We start from the raw sequence: 16,412 nt of genomic DNA, 5'->3' as shown, positions 1-16,412 counted from the left end.
CATCCCTCTCTCCTTTCAGTGTGGCCGTCCCATGCAACATGGTACCTGTGTTGATTGTGGTGCTGTAATAGGAGGCGAAAACCACAGAGCAGTGCCAGGCTTTCGTGAAGCACAGTATGTTTTTATGATAGCTTTTTGGAATGTGGAATGGCATATACTTTAAATTTAGAGTGTTCCCTAAAGATTGGGAGGTGGGATCTATACAGCTATTTAAGGTGAACCTCTTCTAGAACAGGGCTCTGCCCCATCAAGTTATAACAACTTTAGAGGTAGAAAAAACTAATTTACCTTCCTAGAATACTGCAGTGATTTCCAGTTCTCCTGTTTCAATGGCCATGTTCGGAAGAACACCCAAGGCTTCAAAACCTACTATTTAGGAAGTTGTGGCTGTCCCCTCCCCTATCCTTTCCCCCCTTCCTATCATCTTCCACTTTTGACCCAAGGATCTGGGCTTGTATTGAGCTTGCACTCCCTTTTTTATGTCCAAAGTAGAGAACTTTGACTTAATGCTGCTCACAGTTATCTGAGAGTAATTCTCAGTTGGACTTACTTCTGAGCACGCATCTATAGAACAGGCATTAACAAACAAGAAAAAAGCCAGGATCGTACTATGGCTTTCCTAATTTCTTAACTTTGAGCCACCATCCCTCATTTTTATTTATTTATTAGAAGTATTTCTACATCTCTTTAAATAAGGCATGTCAAGGCAATTTACAGGATAAACAGTTCACTAAAAATGCAACAGCGGCATTAGAAACAAATAATTAAAGCAGTGTATACAAGTCAATGGATTATTCTAAGTGGAAACATATATAACAGCAAATAATGGTAATTTAACATTTTATATACTACGTATGTAATATGTTTGTATCGTTTTAGTGTGATGATAATTATTGTCTGGATGTCTAGGAATCATAGAATTTTTAAGTGTGGAAAAGTACTGTTTTGTAGCAAGTGTGTACACACTGTATATATTATTCTATACAGAAATATTCAGGACAGATCACAAACTGGCCACGTGCTTGGACATCCTGGAAAAAGAGAGGCTGAGGTTGCATCTGAGAGGGAGATGTCTCCAGCTGTCCTAATTCTGATTCGCTTGCTCACTCATTTGTCGCTGCTTTTGGGAGCCACAAAAGATCGCCAGGTATTTTCAAATAAAACTAGGAACCACACAATTCTGTCTGAAAAGCATTGCTGCGTGGCAACTAAAGAAAGCATATCTGAAATGGAGCTCTATTTTTTTTTAAAAAAAAGGTTTACTCACAGTATCATGTGAAGGAGATGATCGGGTGGCAGCAGGACTGGCCTGGGATGTGTTTCCACTTGAGGCAAAGTGCCCCACTGGTGTTTTTTTTTAAGTATTTTTTAAAATGTGGTTGTTAACGATTCATGCGGAAATGTTTTGTTACATTTCAATAATACATGGAGGATTATTTATACTCCAGAACTGAAGGGAAAGTAAGATTGTTAGCAAGCAATGAACTTAATCCATTCTGGAAGTCCGTTCTTAAACTGAAACTGTTCTTAAACCGGGGGGCGCTTTCCCTAATGAGACCTCCTGCCGCCTGTGCCCTTTCGCCATTCGGCTTGCGTTCTTAGGCTGAGGTGAAGTTTGCAAACCAGGACACTACTTCCGGTTTAGCGGAGTTCATAAACCAAATAGTTCGTAAACAGGGCTGTTCTTAAACCAAGGTACCACTGTACTCTGTTTCTCATACTATAGTGGACACTTTTGGTAGACAGTTCAATAGACTTTTGGCTTCCTCAAGGATGAAATCATTTACCACAGTTGTCCAACCATTTGGCATCAGGTGGCATTGACATCACACAGGTGGCTTCACTTTACTCTTTCCAGCACCTCCTAAAAACATTTTTGTTTAGACAAGCCTTCTCAGGTATTTAGAATAATGAGTTTAAAAAAAAACCCAAATGTATTGCTGGTTTTTAATTTTTATAAATGTTTTGATTATTTTTACTAATAATCTGTCTGTTTTATTCTTTTTGTAAACACTTTGAGATTTTTCAATAATCAAGCAGCATATAAATTATATGAAATAAATTAATGACTGACTATTACTCTGCATGCCCTGCAATAGAACTGCACATTGTTCGCTCTGAACCTTGCATTCTGTTCTTGAAGTCCCTACTACAGATCATAAAGCCACCAGTTGAGGATCCGGTGAGCTTTCTCATGCAGCATATTCATAAGGACTTGGAGCAACTGATGAATACTCTTGGGAAGAGTGCTGATGAAACCACCAATGTTATCCATCTCATTCTTTGTAGCCTTCTCAAGGAGCCTCACCAACAGACAGGCCAGTGTAAGGAGAGCAGCTTGCAAAATGTGGTTGCTTACATTTCTAGTAAAGCAGGCATAAATTCACAGCATTGACTGTGACGTTATATTTCAAAGTTGATTGAGGCAGCCACGGCAGAGTTCTCAAGAAGAGCTGTATTGTACCTGTTTCTAAAAATAAGTAACCTTTTTCTTGTGAGTGGCATGTCTGCTCTTAACCTGATTTCATAGTCCCATTGCTTTCATTATTTAAGTCTCCATTTTTCAAAATGATCCTGTTTGCATTACTAGTGGTTCTGGGTAAGTTCCTTTATTGGGCTTTGCATTACTGAATCATAGTACAGTGGTACCTCTGGTTACGTACTTAATTCCTTCCAAAGGTCCGTTCTTAACCTGAAACTGTTCTTAACCTGAAGCACCACTTTAGCTAAGGGGACCTCCCGCTGCTGCTGCGCCGCCAGAGCACGATTTCTGTTCTTATCCTGAAGCAAAGTTCTTAACCTGAAGCGTTATTTATGGGTTAGCGGAGTATGTAACCTGAAGCGTATGTAACCTGAGGTACCACTGTACTGATAAAGTGAAGAATACAAACAGAGTATCTTGTTTTTACAATATACACTGTAGTGCAGTCTTCATTTACCGTATTTTTTGCTCCATAAGACGCACTTTTTTCCTCCTAAAAAGTAAGGGGAAATGCCTGTGCGTCTTATGGAGCGAATGGTGGTCCCTGGAGCTGAATTGCCCAGGGGCCAAAAGAGGATCATGCTTTTTATTTTACAAAGAGAAAAGGGAGTGTTGAAAGGACCCTCTCAGCAGCTGATCAGCAAGAGATCGGGAGAGAGATAAGAGTCCCGGGTCCCTTTCAGCCCCGCCCTCCTTTGTTGAATGTGCTGCAGAGGGAGGTTGTTTGTTTCCCCAGGACATGTGACTGGCTGATTAGATTATCTGTCTGGAAACTGTAGAAATGGCTCCCTTTCCTTAAGATTTTTCAGAAATGTGAGTTAAACCTCATAAAAATGGGGCTTTTCCTCTTTGCTTTTCCCCCCTTGCAAAAGGAGCTTTGCTTTTCCCCCTTTGCAAAAAAGCTGCAAAACCTAGCTGATCCTCGGAAAAAAAAACCAGGGCTTTTTCCTTTGCAAAAAAAGCTGCAAAACGTTTAGCTGATCCTCAAAAAAAACAACAACACAAAAAAGGGCTTTTAGAGGAGGAAAACCAGAAAAATATTTTTTTCCCCTTGTTTCCTCCTCTAAAAATGAGGTGTGCCCTATGGTCCGGTGCGTTCTATGGAGCGAAAAATATGGTACATGCAAGAATGCTGACCACATTGAATGGGCTTGGCTTCTTTTGTAACTTGGTGTGAGTCACTTAATGTCTATACACAGAATAGGCCTGTGCATCACCCTGGAACATATATAGAAGCCACACCAAATTTGACACATTCTGATGTTTTAGAGCTGTAACCCCTTAATGCCATGGTTCTCACATAATACTAAGCCAAAGTTGGGGAACTTCCTTGGCTCCACAGTCCAGATACTTATCAGACCTAACCTCACCAGCCAGATTTGACAGGTGGACAGGTCAATAATCCGATGTCACAAATGTCACAATGAAATTGGATGATTTGACACTTTGAAGTCCCAAAGTTGAGACTTCAAAGCTCTGTGCAGGGCGGTTGGCAAACTTGCCAAGAACCCTGCACAGCACTTTAAAGCTCCTGAGACTTTGGCTGTCTGGTCCATCAGCTGATGGGTTGTATAGCCAAAGCTTGCTTTTTGCAGACATCAGTTCTTCGTGTGAATTCTCCTGTGAGAAACTCGCATGCACTGCAGGCTTGGGTTCTCCCACTCATCAGCGGATAGGCAATGTGCCTTCCTTTGCCAATGTGCAGTTGGGAGCACACTTTAAGTTTCCATATTCTGTACTGGCAGCTGGGTCTCTCTGTGTCCCACACGTGAAAGCACATATGATGCCAGGTGTAGGGCAGGTGGGTGTGGTTTGGAGGAAATTGCCTTATAGGCCAAGTTTGGCCCCCAGCTTAGTGTCATCTGTGAACCCCGTTCAGCAGCTAAACCATGGTGTGAAGCCATGGTTTGTTGTTGACTTACAAGTCTTAGTTTGTTAAACATGGCTTAGCATTATGTTAGAGCCTGGCACCCTCCCTTAGTCATGGTTTGTTTGACCATCCCATTCCAGAAACTCACCAAGCTACTAGAGCATAAAGCAGGAACAAGAGTTTATGTGACCTATCTTGGTAGTCAGGGGAAGGAACTACGGTAGGTTTCCTCCTTTAAGAGGCTAATACAGACAGAAGAAACTGGGAATTGCTATCAATAATCTCCAGCCCTTTAACAAAAGCAGGGACAGAGAACTATTAATTGTTACTGCTACTGCCACTTTCCATAGCTGACCCATGGCAAATAACTGCATGCAAGGAAGCAGGGATAATAAGAAGGTGTTACATGCAATAAATGTTCTTTTGCAGGGCCAGTGCGTTTTGATGGTCAACTCTCCAAAAAAGAGCAAAGAAACAGCTGGGAGGGAATTGTTGCACGCATCATTCTTCCTGAACTGGAGGTAACAAAAACACACTCAAAAGCTTGTATTTTCTGACTGTACACAGACTAGCCCTATGTATTATACATATTTCAATAGCAGCAGATACAACATACATTATTATCCAGATTACAGTGGAACATTGTGCATGTATTTTTACCTGTTTGTGCAGTGATGTGTATGCAGGTAGGCCTGTCACTTCTGCAGGGCTGACAAGAGTATCTGTTGAGCAGGGGAGGGAAAGCACAAGAATGAGGAATCTTTCTCTACTGCTGATTTAGCAACAGATAAGGCTACCTGTCAGCTGCAGGAAGTAGTGGGGAATCTAGCAGACGCTACGTTGACCTCCCCATTCTTTTTGTGGTGCAGAAGAGAAAGTAAGCATGAGAATCCTATTTTTGAAATCTAATGTGCCCAGTAATTCCTTCCAAGGCTAGTGGATAAAGTAATGGTGTGCACTCAGGGAAGACATTGGCAAGGGCAGGTTTAACTCCATCCATTCTTAGTGTCTGACATGAGGACCAGATCTTGTCCAGATTACTGCATAACATTGTTTGGGAGCTCCTAGTGACTGAGGAAGTTGTCCTCTGCAAAGCTTCACTCTGGGTTCAGTTTCTTGCTGTGATGCTACAGCAGTACTCTAGAAGCTAGATATTTATTTATATTGATAGGAGTACAATTTGAAATAACATTTACTAATTAGAAAAATAAAAGACTTCAGAAACAACTCTCCTTGATACCCCACACCTGCAATTTTCATAATAGCTCTAGGAAATGGGCATTTCACCATTTGAGAGCTAAGGTGTCCAGAACCCTCAGATGAACTACCAGATTCAATTATTCAAGATGCAGTTAGAATCTCACCAATTCCTAGATCAGCATTAAACCCCACTTCCAGCCCTGCCTTAAAGAGTGTGTGTGTGTGTGTGTGTGTATGTGTGTGTGTATGTTGTGAGAGGCTGCATCTTAATGGTTATAACCCTCACTCCCTAATTTTCCCCATGCAGGTTCTGGATAAAACACTTCTGGAGTTGAATCGACGAATCAGTGAAGATGAGAGAATCTCTTCGAACCCAGTAGTGAAAGTTGTATATGGGGACCCTGCAGCCTTCCTGTTCACACTGACCAAAAGCCCTGTGCACTGTTCCAGGATGTGGAGCTGCAAGAAGAGGATCTCCATTGAGTACCTGGGGCACGTTGTCCAGCAGAAAGGTGGCAAGGACACACTGCCCATCTTATGGAAGTTTCTGCAAAAGGTGAGCATGCCCAGATTTTTGCCAGTGGCCCTATTACGGGAATACATGAGTCAGAAACTGCCATGCAAGGGACCCAAGTGTACGCTGCTCTTCATAATTAATAAAGGGAAAACCCCAATATATGCCCTTCATCTTCCTTTCTCTTTTCCTTCGTTTTATGAATGTTAAGACTTTGATCTTATGAGCAGAAGTCTCCTGTCAGCTGCTTGTCAAAAGCTGAAGCACATCAGTAAGCATCAAACCAGGCAGTTGCTTTGAAATACTAAAATCACAGTCATAGCATAAGGTAACATTTGTGCTGGTATCTGTGAGGTAATCACTATCAGAGACCCAAATCTACTTTACCTCCCAATGGTATTGAGTGCTGTCAGAACTGGATTAAGGGAACTGTTATTCATGTTTCTGTAGCTGAGATTGAGAGGAACATAAGGACAAGGAGCAAATTCTACTGTTTTTTGTTGCTCCAACACCTAGCTGTTTAACCCTTTTCTACACCTGGGTACCACTTGCCTTACCATCTGTGGGGGGAGGGGAGGAAACTGAGTACCTTTTCTTCCTTTGGATGGATGAACACTTGGGGGTTCCCAGCTTTCATTGCAGGGTGGGGGGAAATGGACACAAAATAACCCCCCCCCCAAGATGTACAAGCAGTTTTAGCATCTACTTGCCTGTGGCAAAGCAGTAGAAGTGCTTAGTCTTAGGCTTCACCAAGAAGCTGAAGAAAAGTTTCGTGACCACTTTTAGTAATCATGAGACATGTTGGAATGATGTGCAGTTTATTTTGTGTCAAAAATATTGGGGCGGGGTCTTATGTGATGAGAGGAGCTTTGCACAGAGCAAGGTCTACCTGCACCAAGCAGATCTCTGCCCAGAATGACTTAAAAGTAAATGCTTCATTTATACCTTTTTCCTGGTGGAAATATTACTAGAATTGAGAATTTTTTTATTTTTATTTTTGCAGCTGTAGAAAAATAAGGGGCAAAGTGGTGTGGGCAAAAAGCCAGAGGTGATGCATAAAATTGTGTAAAGCTGAAACCAGGAGAGAGATTGTGCAGGGGTCCTGCTTATTTCTAATTCTGGTAGCCCCTTACTAAATTTGCTTTAATGAAGTTATACCTATGGGAAGCCATGTTCTATGGACTTGCTAGATATGAAGAGTTGTGTGCATATGTTAATTTCTGCTTATTTACAACAACCAGTGCTGATTCTTCTACATGGGAGTTGCTCACCTGGTGAGGCAGAGCTACAGTTGCTTCCTGGAAGCAGCATCACTGTGAGGTGACAGCATGGGGGTGGGGGGCTGTGCAGCAGCAGCAGAGGCAATCTGGTACTCTCACTAGTGCAGCTGCATGGGTCCAACCTCACAGTCATTTCGCTCCTGGTAAGCAGGAGTGACACCACTGTTTGGGCCAGGTGCAGCAATTGCCTCCTAAGGGGAAAGCCACTCATGCTACTGTAGTCTTTCAACTCCTCTTATCTCATTAGCACTACTCTGCTTCATTTTTAGGAAGCTGAATTGAGACTGGTGAAGTTTTTGCCAGAAATTCTGGCCCTGCAGAAATACTTAGTGAAAAGGTTCCAGAACGTGTCAGAACTGGAATACCGAAAGATTGAAGATTTTCTCAACATTTCCGCAGGTAGACTCTTCCATATTAATTTAGCAGAGCATTAAGGCGTGTGGTTAACACCAAGCTTCACATTTATATAAGTCATCCCTGTTTTTTGCACAGTGCAAAAAAAGGAGAAAGTCAAGTAACTTCCTGGCTAAAATTGTCACCTCCTCATTGTGGCAATGCATCCTTCAGGAAAACACAACCATTGTTTTTGTAGACATAATGGACATGATCCAACTAAAATTAAGCATTTTGAAGTCCCTCTGATTTTAGGGACATGCTTAAATCTCCGCCATTGAAATCATTGGGATCCATAAGTGCTTAACACAACCTGGATCATGATCCATTTTAGCAGTGGGAAGCCAGCATCTGACCAGGAGATAGAACTTGCTTATATTTGTAGCAGTATTTCATCACAATTAATTTGGGGATTCAGTGCAACAATGTACAATGGTAGACACTAGCTTAGATGGCTTTGAACGATGGCATTCATAGAGGATAGGTCTACCTGAATATTAAGCATCTTAATGAAATGACGTTGCCTGAAACCAGAAACTAGATATAAACATCAGGAAAGGGTGTTGACTTTGTGTCATGCCTGGGGCTTCCCAGAAATGTGTGGCTGGCAGCTATGGGTACTGGTTTAGGCAGACCTTTGGTCTGCTTCAGCTAGGCTGCTCTTGCGTTCTAACTTCCTGTACCAAAACTTACTTGGGCAATAGCTCCCTTAGAAAGACATGCAGAACTTTGCAATCTTGCATATGTCACATGCTGTTTGTTTCTTGCATTCTCCAGAAGGCAAGAGGTGCCTTATGACAAACAGAGTGAAGATATTTCTGGCTGTTTGGAACAAACTGAGATCTTCCTTGGAAACCAGTGGTGAGTGGCCAGTTTACACCATTACTCTAGAAAAATAGTAAGATTGCGAGGCCACCTGGTGCCATCTAATGGTAGCTTGGGTCTTTAATGCTGGAAGAAACACCCTCTAGTCTCATCTCCTGAAAAGAGTCTAAAAAAGTTGTTCCATTTAGCAGTCTCTCCTTTTACAGTACCCCCACCCACCCACCCTTAACACAGGACAGGGTGAACTAGTAGAACATAACATAGGACATTTGAGTTTAGAGCAAAGGACTGTGCAGTTTATTACAAGAATGGGTTGGACTGGCAAATTTGAGATTAAATTTAAGTGGCAATGGATGGGAGGGACCCAATGTCTGTGTGAGAACTAAAAAAAAAGAGGTATCAAACTGCAGATATTACCTATTCCAGAACAATAGAAGGGGAAGAGGAATGGATCGGGTTTCTCTGGCCTTTGGACTCAGGGGTGGTAGCAATTACTGGGTCTATCCATTGTGAGTGTTTGGGAGTCAGACACCCTGGCTTTTTTTTAATTAACAGCTGCTTTGTCATCAACACCGGAAGATGGAAGTAATAGGCAATTGAGGGCAGGTAGATCCCTTCTAGATCTCCTTGGACTCCTTATGGCATGGAGCTAGTCTTAACGGTGATGGGTGGTTTATGTATTATGTGCCTCTCTTGGAGACCTAAATATACAATATATAAAAATAATGGATATTGAGCTAAGGGAGGGAACACTGGGGGAAGGAGGCGGAGGTCAAGCTAACTAGGAGTGGCATGACTTAGACTGATCTGAACCAAAAGGCCTGGCTTTGGCAGCTCAGGATTGTACATGGAAGGCTTAGTGGAATCTCTAATAGGCTTGATCATCTAATGGAGAAGTTTTCTTAGATCAAAGGGAGAGGAAACTGCATTTAAGTTGCAAATTTTCCCACCACAGATGGCAAGTTCAAAAAGTGTGTGTGGAGAGAGAGCTTGAGAAATATTCATGTAATTCTGGGTGGAGATTCTGATCCTTCAGTAATGCTAATCAATGCTGATGGCTGACTCTGATGTCTTTACCAGTTGGTTTCCCAGCACTTCGGGCATGAAACATCTTCAGTCAGGGCTCTGTAATCGCCAAATTAGTGGACACCCCTTGAATGGCTTGATTGACTTAGAAGAGACTAGGCAGAGAGGAAGGCATTTTCATTTTATGGAGTGTGCATTTCTCTTTGCTTAACTGTTTTGAGTCATTCCTTGTGAACACACTGAATGTGATCTTTGCCCTGCTTTCCAACAGGTTTGCTTAGTTCACCACTTTCTAAGACAGAACAAGAATGTGGGAGTCGGGTGCTGAGGGATACTTAAAATGAGCCAGCGTTGTGTAGTGGTTAAGGGCGGTGGACTCATAATCTGGTGAACCAGGTTCGCTTCCACGCTCCTCCATATGCAGCTGCTGATTGACCTTGGGCTAGTCACGCTTTTCTGAAGTCTCTCAGCCTCACTCACCTCACAGAGTGTTTGTTGTGGGGGATGAAGGGAAAAGAGATTGTTAGGCACTTTGAGACTCCTTAAGGGGAGTGAAAGGCGGGATATCAAGTCCAGACTCCACCTCAACCTCCACCTCCTCCTCCTCCTCCTTCTTGGTAACGAACAAGAGATAATTAGAAACCTGGTCACTCACTAATATTTTCTGGTCCAAATGCAGGTGAAATTAAACTCCCCAAAGATTATTGTGCTTCTGACCTCACTCTGAAGAGTGACTTTGAGATCCTTCTGCCTCGCCGACATGGTCTAGGCCTCTGTTCCACTGCCTTGGCCAGTTATCTCATTGGCCTACACAATGACTTTGTCTACACCGTAGAAAAATATACAACAGATGCCAAAAGGTATGCCTGCGTGTGTATCTGCTAGAATCCCCACTACTTCCTGCAGGGTGACAGCCTTATCTGGTGCAAAATCAGCAGTAGAGCAAGATTTCTCATTCTCTTGTGTTCTCCCTCCCCATCTCAACAGATACTCTGTCAGCCCTGCCGAAGTGACGGATCTACATGTGATCACTTACGAGGTGGGGAGGGACTTGATCCCACTGATCCTATCCAACTGCCAATACAGCATGGAGAAAGGAGGAGAAGCCCTCCAGGAACTGGAACTGGAAAAAATTGAGCAGCAAATCACTAGCAGATTCCTACAGGGAAAGCCTTTAATCACATTGACAGTATGTATCATAGAAGCTTGATGCTGCCACATAGCTTTCCTGGTGCCTTGTGAGATCCATTTGTCAGCTTAGAGAACATTATTGCAAAGGCCTGCTCACTGGCATATTTTTTCTCTCTTTCTCACCAGGGCATACCCACTCTGGTATACAGGCATGACCAAAATTATGAGCATCTCTTCAGTGACATCAGAACCAAGCTGAGCCAGGTGAGCTTCAGAGATGGGAGAGAAAGAATACAAAAAGTGGTTGGTTGCATTTCAGTAAAGTTTTGTTATAATTAGGATTAGCTTCTTGCTGCACAGTGCCTGATTCTGTGCTTGCAAGACCCCCCTCTTGGCCTCACTGATGTAGTCCATTGGGCACCAGATTGGCTGCAGGTGTTGTCGGAAGGAGGGGGTATAAGATGCCATCCAACCATCTTAAAGACTCCACTGCGGATTTGTGTAGGGTTTACTCCTTAGCCTCCCATGATATCCCACAAGGCAGCAGATACATTGGTAGCCCTTTGGAATTCATTGGGACACTTGTAGGTATGTGCCCAGTTTGCTGTCCAAGTCAGGGCTTGGCAAACAGCTTCTATAACTTGCAAGGATTATTGCAGAGAAAAGGAGTGGACTATATAGAGACAGAATGCAGGGTTTGCAACAATCTCTGCTGAATGCGTATGGGTGTTGTTTTTTTTAATGTTTTCATATCTTGAAGGAGTACTTTCCTTTATAGCAAAGGGGAACAATGATGGGTGTTGATTGACTTTCATTCCCTTGAATTACAGAGCTCTCTGCCAAATTCCACAATTGGCATGATCAGTGGGGAGCTGCTATCCTACAGTGACATCTGTGAAGCTGTGTCTGTCACTGAAATAACCTTAGGATTCCTAGCTGTGGCTGGAGGAGACCCAGATATGACTTTGACTAAGTATGTTGAAAATGTCCTGCAAATGGGCCGTCAGATAAGTGACCATGTGCTGAAGGTGAGTGCAGGGGGAAAGAGGAAGGTAGACTAGGCTGAATGTGATGACTGTCTTACATGCCCCCAAGTTCCATTCACCACAGCAGGTTCTTTGGCCTTCCTCTTGGCCAGGGGTAGGCAAACTAAGGCCCAGGGGGCAGATCCGGCCCAATCACCTTCTAAATCCAGCCCACGGACGGTCCAGGAATCTGTGTTTTTATATTTTACATTTATTTAAAATGGGGAATAGGAATTCGTTCTTTTTCCCCCTCCAAAATATAGTCCGGCCCCCCACAAGGTCTGAGGGACAGTGGACCGGACCCCTGCTGAAAAAGTTTGCTGACCCCTGCTCTTGGCCTTTTGAGCTGGAATGGCGGGTCATTCCCACAATTATACTGTCTATTGGAGAAAGCACAATGCAACTGTTGTCTTCCAGCTTACAATTTAAGTCCCCTTATTTTGGCTCTGACTTTTAAAAAGAACATCTTTTTGCTATTGCAAGTTTTCAGTCAAACTGTTTCTTGCAAGAACCTAAAACTACCATACAGCCTAATGGTTTATCCACACGCACCTTTCCTCCACGCTTTCCAGGCATGGTCCTCTCATTAAAGCTCCACCTGCTCTGAGTCGCAGCAAAATTGCCATTTGTTGTGCTTCAGCTTTTTAAGAGCAGGTTTTCGCAGGGAAAAGTTCCGGGGTAGGAAAAAGAGCACTCAGACACAGAGCTTTAAAACTCAGACCTGTGTCTAGAAAGCACAGGGCAAAAAGTAAGTGTGGGTACTTCCTAGCACCCTACTGGTCCAAGACATTCTACTGCCCCAAGAGGTGTTGAAATGTCATAGAAGGGGATGCTGGTTTCTGTTTAACCTGATGCAGATAAAAAAATCAGTTATGTGTACATGAGAGTTTAATAACCATAAATCTTAGGGCACTTTAGGATGAGTTTCAGTGAAAACAGAAACTTAAAGCTGTTCTTTTTAAAAAGAAAATGTTGCCAGCTGCAAATTTATTGTCTTTAGAGAATATACGTGTAACAGAATGTATATATTTGTTTCATTTATTTTATTTCTATGCTGCTTTTCACTCAAATGAGTCACGAAGCGGCTTACATAGATAAATAATAACATAGTACAGTGGTACCTCAGGTTAAGAACTTAATTCGTTATTAATCTGAAACTGTTCTTAACCTGAGGTACCACTTTAGCTAATGGGGCCTCTTGCTGCCACCACTGCACAATTTGTGTTCTCATCCTGAAGCAAAATTCTTAACCCATGGTACTATTTCTGGGTTAGCGGAGTCTGTAACCTGAAGCGGCTGTAACCCGAGGTACCACTGTAGAACATCACAATTACAACATAAATCATACAAAATAATTAGCAAATCATCAGTAAAATAATTACTAATCATCAGTAAAACAACCGCCTTCTATTAAACGTTATTAACGAAAAACAACTTTAAAAATTTATTTGCATTTCTTCTAAAGGAATGTTTAGCTATGTCCACCTCATCTTCATAGCTATTGTAAACCTATTTCTGAATTATAGTAAACTTAAAAACGGTCAAATATTTGTGTGTTTCTCACAGGTGCTGAGCCGATGTCACCTAAAGCACATTATTGCACTGTGGCAGCTCCTTTCAAGCCATAAATCTGAACAGCTGCTGCATCTGAAAAAGGTAGGAAGCTGAAGGGGGGTGGGGGAGATTGAGATAACTTGATGTTTTGTGCTCTTGTTCTCCCTTCTTCCCCTAACGATGCTGTTGTGTGTTCCTTCCTTGCCATGTACTTCCCAGGATCCCTTCACAGAGGTCAGCGAATCCTATAAAAAGGAGCTCTCTGCAGAGAACACAAAACTCCTCAATGCCTTCCTTATGCAGGCTGGGCTGGAGTCCTTCCTCCAAGAGTTGCACGAAATGATCATCCTGAAGCTGAAACACCCCAAAGCTCAGGAAGAGTTCAATCCCAAGTGGAGGTAAGAGCCTGTCAAGCCCAATCTTTGCATATTTTCTTCATCACCTGAATGTAGCTCTTTTGTGCTCATGAATAGTGCCATATACTGCAGAATAGCTGGTTCTACTTGTACTCACTCCCTCTTTCTCTCTCTCTCTCTTTCCCAGCCTTAAGGACACACTTATTTCATACCTTGAAACAAAAGGGAGCAACATACCAGAAGAACTAGAGGATACATTCCCAGAAGAGATCCTGCTCTCCCAGTGTATCACTGCTTGGAAAGTGGCAGCCGCTCTTAAACGAGACCGAAGGCTTGGTTAAATGTGGACACTGTGCTGCTTCCTCTCTTCTTGGCCAAGCCACTTTCTGGGGAAAAAATTCCTGGAGATGAAAGCCACTGGATTGAGGTGCTGCTTTTCTTGCACAAAGCAAAAACAAAAAGCACCTTTTGGATAACACACGCACACACACACACACAACCTTTCATTGCTGAAGGAGATCCTAATGGAAAGTGTCGCTGCGCGATATTAAGAATAAACTATAAAGTGTAAATCTTAATTTAAGCCATAGAAGCTAAAATGAAAATGATATTTATCCCCTAGTAGAGCACAAGCCGAAAGATGCAAACCACATTCAGAGGAAGGCAAAAAGACATTTTCAGTGGCAAATTTAGAGGGCTAGCATCACAGGTCCTTGAAAAACCAAGGTATAAATTGTCAGTATGGGGCTATAGAGCAGGGGCTGTGTGTTACCTTTCTGTGGGATGTCTCTTCCCTTAAGTCATTCAGGTCGGCAAGATACAAGGAACCAAACCTCTTTCCCTCAGGTTTTTTCTTAGTCTTCCTAAGTGCTACCAAAGCTGCCTTTCTCTACTATTAGGGGAATCATTTGTTTGTAACTTTTCTTTTGCCATGGTTTTGTCTGTTAGTCTTTGGATCAGGGCACCCAAACAAAAATTGTCAAAGCTTGGTCAAGGAAGTTTTCCAGGTGACTTTCTTAAAGCCATTCAGCAGGCACAGACTCGGAACTAGCTCAACATCACTGCCTACACAAGAAGCAGCCAGTCAAGGTTACCTAGCCTGCCTGTTGTTGGCCATTGTGAATAGGTAGGCAGCCTTCTTCATAGTCACATGAGTGTCAAAATCTGCTTGTTTCACAGCTGGACCCTTGTATGCATAAACTTGGTTTTCCTTTCTTTGACCTCCAGGACTTAGATATTCTAGTTGATGTTAGTGCTTTGAATATAACAACTGATTCGCTGCTGATGTTAAATTTGCAACTGTGATCATGATTAACTATGCCATCTTAATTTCTGTTTGGGCAGAAAAAAAATAGCTCAAGCGCATTTCTCTGATCAGCTTCATGAAGGAAACACTGAAATGTGTTGGATTTATTGGACCAACTAGGATGCTTTCAAAAATAAGATAGTTATTTTATTTCATTTAAATAATGTTACGCTTAAACTGCCAGCTTATATACAGCACATTTAGCAGCTTGAGATGCTGTGCCTCATTAAAACTACAAAAGGAGGAGATTGTGTGGAAGTGATTAAGATTTATTGAAGGAGGAAGAAAATACCACTTACTCCTGTGTGAACTGGTGCACCATTAATTGAAGGAACGTTTTAAAATTTCTGTTGGAACTGTATTCATTTGTAATTTTAAGCACCTTTCACAAATATTCTTGTGTTGACAGACAACCCAAAATATTTTTGGGAGGAATTTCTCAGGGTGAAAGTAAAGTAGTATCTGCCACTGCTATAAATGATACTAGCCAAGTTTTGCTGGTGCTCTAAGTTTTATGTGCTTTATAAATAACAAGGTTCTTAATAGGTAATCATACCACATGTGCTTACACCGAACTCTTTCTTAAAGGGCTATCAAAAGCTCATTTCACATATTCTGAGTTCTTGCATTTCTGGCCATCTGTATAACTTCCCTAAGCTTCACCTGTTCAACATGCATAATCTATTGATAATCTACATTGGGTACTAAATACAGTTTATGAGTCACTGCTGATCCAACTGATTGTTATTTAAGTAGTTACCTTATTACTAGAAAGTTCTGAGTCTGGGGCTGAGTTGCTTACATTTGCTCTATTTCCAAACACGAATACAAGGGACAGGACACAGTGAAGGAACAAAATCCATTATTCTCCTTGTGGATGATGCATTTGGCTGTGATAAAACTAACACTGTACTGGCGAAACAGTAAACTGGCTTTGTTTACGAGTATACTGAGTTGGGGGACCATAACCAACAAAGGTTTAAAAATTATTTTGTAGATTTTTTTTCTCCTTTTAATAAAAAATGGCTACACAAGACTTGTACTGTGTTTAACTGTCCTGAAATTTTGCTATCATGATGAATTTAGTCTGGAAAGTTGATTGTGTTCTTTGTTACTTACAGCAGATCTCTACTTCTACCATTATTTCTTGGGTTGGCAGGGGTGAGGTTTTGTATAAACTTGCAATTCAAAAGCAAATCAGCATAAGCGTTTCCCAATTATTAATCAATACGGTACGTCTGAGATGCTTTTCTACACAGAAGAGGGACATCTTTTCAATACCTTATCAGTTGATTATCAGCTCAGCATGAAAACTATAAATTGAGTGACCTAAAGGTTCATTTATTTTGGAGCTGGGTTTGAAAGGAGAGGCAAGATTATAATGATGGGTGCTTTGCTTGATGTGCAGTGCTAAGGCTTATCATTGCCATCTTTCTTCATGTATAGGGTT

General features: G+C 42.0%; 1 protein-coding gene across 1 annotated transcript in view; it reads left to right on the top strand.

Annotated features, from left to right (window-relative positions):
* The window catches only part of LOC117040899 (E3 ubiquitin-protein ligase RNF213-like), a 57,881-nt gene extending 42,003 nt beyond the window's left edge, over nt 1–15,878 (top strand). The window contains 14 exon segments of the mRNA XM_033139004.1: nt 20–114; nt 988–1,147; nt 2,144–2,324; nt 4,782–4,873; nt 5,860–6,108; nt 7,616–7,745; nt 8,517–8,600; nt 10,270–10,450; nt 10,578–10,779; nt 10,908–10,985; nt 11,552–11,749; nt 13,313–13,402; nt 13,520–13,698; nt 13,844–15,878. Coding sequence (XP_032994895.1) covers nt 20–114; nt 988–1,147; nt 2,144–2,324; nt 4,782–4,873; nt 5,860–6,108; nt 7,616–7,745; nt 8,517–8,600; nt 10,270–10,450; nt 10,578–10,779; nt 10,908–10,985; nt 11,552–11,749; nt 13,313–13,402; nt 13,520–13,698; nt 13,844–13,997 — 2,073 coding nt within the window. The 3' untranslated portion in view covers nt 13,998–15,878.
* The last annotated feature ends 534 nt before the right edge of the window (nt 15,879–16,412 follow it).

Source organism: Lacerta agilis, chromosome 2, assembly GCF_009819535.1.
Source record: "Lacerta agilis isolate rLacAgi1 chromosome 2, rLacAgi1.pri, whole genome shotgun sequence".
NCBI lineage: Eukaryota > Metazoa > Chordata > Lepidosauria > Squamata > Lacertidae > Lacerta > Lacerta agilis.
The sequence above is the reverse complement of the archived record's forward strand: the minus strand, read 5'-3'. Positions and strand labels throughout refer to the sequence as shown.